This window comes from Helianthus annuus, chromosome 17 (genome assembly GCF_002127325.2).
Source record: "Helianthus annuus cultivar XRQ/B chromosome 17, HanXRQr2.0-SUNRISE, whole genome shotgun sequence".
Taxonomy (NCBI): Eukaryota; Viridiplantae; Streptophyta; class Magnoliopsida; order Asterales; family Asteraceae; genus Helianthus; species Helianthus annuus.
Genome location: NC_035449.2, coordinates 70542346 through 70551307, shown reverse-complemented (window position 1 = coordinate 70551307; position 8962 = coordinate 70542346). Strand labels below are relative to the sequence as shown.

Sequence of the window (8962 nt, the reverse complement as noted above, 5' to 3'; positions counted from 1 at the left end):
GTTTACATTATTAAATTTTCCAAAAAAAGATAGAGATACACAGAGCCACAGATACGTATATACTGTACACATCTAAGCTGAATAAATCGATAAATCCTTTGTATAATGATTAAGTTAAACAGGAAGAGGATATTATGAAAATGTATCTTCTTTTAGTATTTCAGCCATATTAGCATGATAGTTTTAAATTAAAAAAAAATGTTACATAATTTTGTAAGGGAGTGCAACCGAGTTCCGCTCTAAAGTTGAACGTGATCATTGGCTTGAAAATATATTGGCAACTATGTAAAGCTTCTATCTTCAAACGAGAAGCATGTAAGAATTTTTTAGTGCATACATACTTATTGCTTATTTGGACTTGAAATGAACTAAACAAAGATTAATAAACATACTTGCTAAAAAGTTCATCGATTCCTTTATGGAATAGAGGTTACATCTACGCTTTGCTGAAAGTGCTAAATACGTTTTCTATCCATTATCTAACATATAACATATTCAATAATTTACAAAATAGTTGAAAAAAGTGTTTGTTGATCAACAAAATTTGACCCCACTGTCACTTTTGGCATAATGTAACTATCACAATTTAAAATAAGAAACAAATGTTAAAGAGTTAACCAATCTATACTGTACTGGTTCTATGACTATCTATCTTTCCTTCCTTTACTTGCTTACAACCTTAAACGACAGATTTTGTAGGTTTTCTTCACAGGGATTTAGTTCTCGTGTGGCTACCTAACAACACCCCTGCAACCACAGGAGGCAAGAAGTCCTTAAATTTCAGCTGCCATAGAGATGCATAGAGTTAAGAAGAAGAAGGTTGCTCAAAAATAAAGCAAGAGAAACAAGTAAACCAATAGGGTAAGATTTATTTGCAACAGCTTTCAGTATAAGCCAATTAAATTCTGTAGAAAATTTGTGATGCACTCTGCAGATCCTATGATCAAATATTCTCATTGACTGCAAGTCGATTTTGTTGGCGTCGACACAAAAAGAAGGCCTTACATGACGTGCCCCAAATGTAGTCAATCTATACCTGAAGTTGCACTGAATGGTTTTGCTCACGTAGCGGGCTGGTGGAGTAAAGCTCGATTTGCTAGAGACGTCCTTCTTGCCCTCCAGATAGAATAGGCAAAGGTGGGATAGCGGTCTAAAACTAGCATGCTTAATTAATCACAGGGTGTTATTAACATGAAGAATACTTGCAGCCATAACTAAATGAAACTAGCTTGTAATGTCGCGCAACGCGGGACCACGAATACCCCTAGTTTTTTTAATTAAAAGATGGATACCTTCCACCCCAACTATGTTGCTGGTACATACATGGTTACATATGATGAAATGCAATCCTTATTTTGATGATAATGACCAAGTACCATGTAACATATTTTAAATATAACTATTCATATGTTTATGTTACACATTCTTTGAACATCAACAAGCATGTCGACAAATCAATACAGAAATGTTGGACAAGGTTTCAAGGTCGATACTATATATCGACCATCTAAAGTGCATGCAAAAACTGTACAAAGAGCGAAATGAGTCTTACAGAATCGAGTAACAAGAGTACTATTGTTGATGGGTTGATGTTGAAATTTTTATGTCCATTTTAAAATTATGTTAGCAACGGAGTGATTTATGATAAAACCTATCACAGATCTCCCACGAGGGTCCAATTACAAGTAATCAAGAAACCAAAAAAACATTTTATTTTCAAAATTTAACCTATAGAATTCGAGATTTGAAAATTGTCGTTGATGTAGATGATTGAATCTTCAAAGATTCCTCTAATGACATCTACACACTAGGCAACCCTGCTCAAGTAAGTGCTAGCCAACAGGGGTTGAGCAAATAGCTGAATGAACCGAACCGTAACCAGATTGGCCGATCAAACCAAACCAAACAATTAACTGATGATGCAGTAAAACCATAATCAATTAACCAAAAATTTTGGTTCAGTTTCGGTTTTGATGTTCAACATAACCAAATTTACCAAACAAACTGGTTATACATATATCTATTCAAAGTTTATGATTTTTGTGAGATTAATAGCACGTGACAGAATTATGCATAGTACACAAATAGAATTCTTAATAGCATGTGACAGAATTATTCATAGTACACAAATAGAATTCTAGTTCTTACATAGGTGACAGGTTTGCCATGATAAACTCTAAATAAACAGATTCAAAAATCTGATAAGCTCTAAGATAAATTTCTATGTGAAACGAGTAAAATAATTAAAACCATTGCACAAAGCCTTAACGATTTGGTCCAATATTAGGCTAAAATTTTAGCCTAAAAAAATAGCCTACGAATCAATTAGGCAAGTCTTTAATTTCCAAAGCTTCAATCATTTTCGCATTCACCCCAACCTTCATTGCTGAATATCTCAAGCCACCGATGCCAATGTAAAATTCGAGCACTCACCATGTTGTTCTTCACACAAACTCTAAATCCGCAGTATACATGCTTTAGGAATCACACAAGTCCAACCCTATTTTCATATGATATGCTTGTTTTGAGGCTCACATAGTCATATATTCCATCCGGCCTACGTAAACTTTTTTATTTTGCTCAAAGCTAAACATCAAATGACGCCAATGAACATGATCCAAAAGTATCAAGGGGGAAAACATGCATTACACGCTGCACTTTTTTCCCCTTAGCTATGGCTTTTTCCCACTGGGTTTTTAGCAAGATTTTTAACAAGGTAACATCTCAAGGCGTATTAAGTTGGTAACACGAGTGTTATATTTATTATCGTGATCAACAATTGTATAGATAAACATTATCTCACGCTTATCGTGTTATTCAAATAGTTGTTGAGTTTTATATTGATTAGGTTTCTTACACTTCTATATACCCCCATTGTATAATACACTTAATAAAATATTAGTTCTTTTCCATACAATTCTTCTTATATTTTTGTGCTATTAGGCTTTTTTTTTAGAAAAATTTAACTTATATTATTGAAAGTATATGTTTTAATAATAGAAGTAATTATATAAATTTCGAGAGTTTTAATAATAGAAGTAAGAGTAAAATGTTAAAATGGTCCTTGAGTTTAGTCCACTTTTGTCACTTCAGTAAAAAATGAAACTTTTTGTATCTGGGTCTCTGAGATTTCATTTTTATTGCCATTTTCATCTAATTGGCAAACGGGGTTAGAATTTTCTGTTGACTTCTCATCTTTTTTGTCGTTTTCCTCATTTAATTAAAATTTATTATGGCATAAAATGACTATTATACCCTTCTTTTAAATGAGGAAAACGACAAAAATGGTAGAAGTTAACAGAAAATTCAAACATAGTTTGCCAATTGGATGAAAATGACAAAAAAAAAAAAAAAAATTAAACCTCAGAGACCCAGATACAAAAGGTTTCATTTTTTGGATTGAAGTGACAAAAGTAACTTAAACTCAAGGACTATTTTGCCATTTTACTTTAGAAGTAATTTTATAAGTTTCGAGAGAGGGTTGACGGCTAAAATAAGTCGGATAACGAGGGGACCTAATGTGTGGTGTGGGCTGGAAAGTTATGCTAAATGCTAACCATGGGCTAAATATGCTAGATGGGTCGTGATGGGATAACACTTGACATTTGTAAGCACAAAACAAAAAAGTTGAAACCAGGGCATTCCGTTTTTTGTAATTAATATATTTTACTAACCAACAAACACAACTAGAATTTCAATATAAATATACTCAAATCCCTATTTGTGATTAATTATGGGTAACAAGAAATGAGATTTAAGGTTGATTGATTCTTCATATTTGATATTAATCCGGTAATTTGTTTTTTTTTTAACGGCAAATTTCTTAGTCCCGAAAATTTTTGAAAAAATTTAGGCTTCGGGCGACAAAAAGAATTGGGCCCAAATTGTGGTTAAGGTGAAATGAATTAAAAAAGAATAAAACCTTAGTGATTAAGCCAATACTTGAATTTGATACCTTCACATTATTTTGAGATGGTTTTTCCACTACACCACCAATATTTTTGCATAATAAATGGATGAATATACTAACTATATAATTTAATAAATATATAAAAGCTTATAAAGACTTTTCGGACCCTTTGAATATTTGGGCCTCAGGCGTCGGCACAGGTTGGCCGGCCCAAGAGCTGGCCCTGTTAGCTCTTTTATTTGTGTCATCTGTGTGACTTGAACCTAAGACTTCTCTTTCTCAAGGTGTTTAAAGGCTTTGCCTTTGCCAATGGAGCACCACCCCATTGGTAATTTGTCAAGTAGTCAACAAAACAAAAGATAAAATAAAATATCGGTTAACAAGTTTGTTTAGTTCTTTTAAAATATGTCATTAGCTGGTTAATTTTAACCTACCATGAACAGAGAATACCTCTAGTAGATGATGGAGTTGTATATAAACATCACACTTATTATTAACCTATAAAGAAATAAGATGTATATGCATATATGTGTTGTAACATTTGCTTAGGGAGTTTTTCAAAAAAAAAAAAAAGTAGAATTTTCCTTTTTAACCCTAAAGTTTTGATCTTTCACAATTTAAATTTAAAGTTTTCATCTTTGTTTCTTTTTAACCCTAAAGTTTTAATCTTTGACAATTTAAGTTTAAAGTTTTAATCTTTGATAATTTAACCCTTTGATTAATTTGATTTTTTACTTCTAATTCAAAAGTTTCCATATTATACAATTTAACCCCTTTGCTTAATCTGAGTTTTCATTTCTAATTCAAAAGTTTCCATATTTTGCGATTTAACCACTTCGATTTTTTTTACTTATGTATTGTAATCTTGGCTTTGGGGTTTTCAAACAAAAAATGGTTATGCATATGGTTGTTGTAACCTTAGCTTTGGAGGTTTTTCAAAAAAAAATTAATTTTTTTTTACTTTTCACCCAAAAGTATTTCATAAATTACTTTTAAATAAAAACGATTTGTTTTTTTTACTTTTAACACAAAACTTTTTATCTTTTGCAATCTATCGTCACAACTTTTTTTTTACTTTCAACTTTGGTCTTTATAGTTTTCATTTTACGCAATTTTTTCACTTTATGCTTCGTTCTAAATTTTGTAACTTAACACATCGCAATGTGCGTCTTTGGTTTAACGTTTTTACATTTCGTTCTAAATTTTGCGAGTTAACACGATGCAACATGCGTGTGTGGGTGAACGTTTTTACATCGTCTATTTTTTTCCCGTTTGACAGGTTCAACATAACGTGTGCGTCCTAAATCGACTTAGTTATAACTAAAGAATCCCCGCCGCATTGCGGCGGGTCGTAATTCTAGTTTGTATAAAAAGACATGGCCGATGAGAAGCACATTCTTTTCACTTAAGGTTTTTTTTAAGTCATTAACGATGAGTCTTAGGGTTATATGATGCTTTCTTTGAGTTCGTTGTGCCACTGAAAAATTACAAGGATATCCAACGGCGTCATTTTCTTATAGGTTGATTAAAAACTCATCATCAGTAGAGTAGTTAAAATGAATATTAAATTAAGATTTGACTCACGTTTGAAAAGTTTCGATTCCACAATTAATGAATCATGTTACAGAGACATATACACATTATACATAATCATTTTGAAGAAAACTCATTTCACTTATATAATTATCAGGAAAGTGATGAGATAAGGTTAAGTAGGTCGCGACATAAGGTTAAGTCGGTCACGATGATCAAATTAGAAGTAATCGTAAGTTTTAATGTACCAAGTACAAGTCATAATAGCATTGATTGTTTCAACAAGTAATCATGTTGGGACCAAAAAAAGGACCTCGACCCATATAAAAGATGCCAAAAACATGATGATATTCGTAGGGGTGATTGATTATTAGACAATATAAATTATGAGGGGAAGGTAGGGGTGGGGTATGGTGGGAGGGTGGGTGGGTAGGGGTGGGGCATGGTGTTGGTTTGATTGATGTTATTTGGCTCTATCTTGGATGATATCAAACCCCATCTCAGTTGGATCAGTTGCTTGAACTTCATAGTGAATGCCATCCAACACTCTTCTTAAGCCATCTTTGGATGTTGCATATAACATTTTTGCCCTTATTTTTGATGCACTAGGAGCCCTACAATACAATATTAAATAATAGTTATAATTGTAATAATATATGATCAAATGAAATTATATTGATAATTACTTATGGAAAAAAATGCAACCAATATAATTGTTATCATGTTATGGAACTAATATATGATCAAATATGATCATTGTTACTTTTTGCAATAAAGTCAACTGTCTTTTTCTCCTATTCGTACGTTTCCACTCCTTTATCTAAAGTAAAATTTGTAACTTTATCTTTTTAAAGCTTTTTTTTTTTCCTTTTTAAGGATTTAATGTATGTGTCTATATTCTAAATTGTATTGAAAGATACAATAATTCTAATTATGAGTAATACTTAGTATACACTACATTAACTAAATTGTATTGAAAGATACAATAATTCTAATTATGAGTAATACTTAGTATACATTACATTAACTTTAGTTTTTAGAAATATTATAGAGTTAATAACTCCATATTTTAATTACTCTATCCTTAGTTGTGTAAAATTATAGCAAAAAAGTGTCCCTTTTTAGATATCAATACATGTCACTTACTAGTTACAATACAGAATCTGAACTTTTAACCTGTTGATTGTGGAGAATGTCACTTAACCGCCAGAATGTTCCCTTGGCCCTTGGGGGCTACTACCCAACATACATACTTCTCTAATGGGGTTAACCATATATTGTGTCTAAAAGTTACATGTTTTAAAAGCTTGATAAGTTCAAATCCTAAAACCAAATTGTTACTACGATCTCGTCTACACTTTCAAGTTTTTACAATTTAACTTTAATTTATGGTTTGTTTTAAAGAGTATTAACAAAAAGCCCCGCAAATAAACTTAGACATGTTAAAGCCACCTGCGGCTTGCCATAGGTCATTCCATAGTAATGAAATAACTTATATCACTATCGCTCTATCAGAGACGCTATATACACAAAGGTTGCTAGAAAACACACGCTTACATTTAAGCATGAGATAAGTTTTCTTGTTCGTATTCGAAAGAGTAAGTTTATTCATGTTGGTTTGTATACGGTAGACTAACATAAAATATTTAGAATATAACCTATTACAAACAATTGATTTAATATACATAGTATTCGTGTATTAGTTATGGTAGATATATTTTTACATTAAAATATTTAATTTGATAGTTGAAAAGAAATAAATAGACATAAACAAGCATACATAATAACGAACAAACTTAAAAAAGCTGGAACTAAAACACTATTGTATATTCACGATGGAGACGTATTTTTATGTTTGTATTCGTTTATCTATCTTCATTCAATTAAAAAATAAAATACAAAGTAACCTACAATTCAGATAATCAATGAAAGAAGCAAAGTTTATAAAAGCACCTAAAATGAAAACGTCATACAAGGAGTGAAAATAATATTTGCTGGTAAAAAAAAATTAAAAAAAACCATACATACCAATAATAATAATTTAATTTTTTATGGCAAACCAAACCTTCTTTTAGTAAATTGCGAAAAAAACTAACATGACTTACAAAGAAAAGGCGAATTCTGAATTTTTATTTTTATTTAAAAACTAAGCAGTATAATATATAAATGAAGTAACTAAAAACGAAATGGCGAATTCTGAATTTTTATTTTTTCCTCTTAAAATTAAACTGTAAATATAAAAAAAGGTTAAAATTTAGAATTATTAATAAATAGAATAGAATAAGTATTGCCATCAAAAAAATATATAAATAAAGTACCTAAAAACAATTAGGGAAATACTTAATTTCTAATGTATAATTATGATCATTTTTAGAAATATTCTTTTATTTTCAAAGTGTAATTAATACGTAACAATAATAGAATATAGGGATAGGTGACTAACCATGCAATAAAGAAAATCTTGCTTTTCCGGCAATTATCGACGGTGACAAAATCAAAATCAAAGACGGCGTAACGGCAGTCATCATCCGGTAGAGAGGCGGTGAGATCGGAGTACCCTTCTCCGGCTGCGCCAACTTTATCGACGGTCACCAGCTTCGATTTCTCGTCGATTTTAAACACTATATACCGATGAACTTTCTTCCATTTCATTTCCATGAATGAATTCTTGCATTCATCCGCCACCCACATCCCCGTCGTCGCCTAAAACCACCAATAAATGGCAAAACCAGAACTTTTTAGTCAGGTGATCATAACGTTTTTATTTTTAATACTTAAAACAAGGGTTCAACTTATCGCTTTTCTTAAAAACCAAAATTTATAATAAAAATTAAAATTTCTAGTGATTGGGGTCAGTGAACCCTCTTGACCCCTTGGTTCCGCTTAGTAAATATATATATTTTTTTGTTACAAAAAAGTAAGTTGTTTTACACACAAATGTATTCAACTATTTAAGTGTAATTTGAAAGTTAAAATATAAAGTGAAGAGTACCATCTTGAAAGCCATAGCCATGGTGGGAAATTGTTATTCCGGCCGCCGGCAACGGTGGTTCTAAGGAAAGAAGCGTGTTATTTACGGTGGTGTTACTTGTTAGTGTGAGGGAAAATGTAGGGTGAAGATTGGGATTGTGGCGCGTGATTTAATGTTTGTGGATGTTAAAGAGTTTATATAAATATTACACTAGTGAAATGCCATTGGGGTTGAAGTTAATTACAAGTTTGTCAAGACACTAACTAGTATGTAAAATGCCATTGGGGAAAATGTACAAGTTTTATAACACTTGTCGTCCCTCCTTGTAAAATACTAATTTGTTGTAAGACTGCGGGGTATGAGGCGGGGGTTTGGGCGTGGGTGGGCTGAAAACGCCTAAGCCACCACCCCGGGTGGGCATGGGTTTGGGCGTGGCCCCTTTTTCGTGGGTTTGAAGCCGGGCGTGGGGCGGTCTGGCCAAGCTGACATGGCGGGCTCTAGTTGGACAAACCAAAGAAGCCGTTGGGCTAGCCGTTGATTTAACTATC

At 32.1% G+C, this 8962-nt stretch overlaps 1 protein-coding gene across 1 annotated transcript; it reads right to left on the bottom strand.

Moving 5' to 3' along the window:
* Positions 1-5613: 5613 nt before the first annotated feature.
* LOC110921588 (actin-depolymerizing factor 5) lies at positions 5614-8596 on the bottom strand. Its single transcript, XM_022165938.2, has 3 exons — positions 8436-8596; positions 7887-8146; positions 5614-6057 (listed from the first exon to the last, which is right to left on the bottom strand). The coding sequence occupies exons 1-3, from the start codon at positions 8454-8456 to the stop codon at positions 5907-5909; spliced, it is 432 nt and encodes a 143-aa protein (XP_022021630.1). The 5' UTR covers positions 8457-8596; the 3' UTR covers positions 5614-5906.
* Positions 8597-8962: the final 366 nt, after the last annotated feature.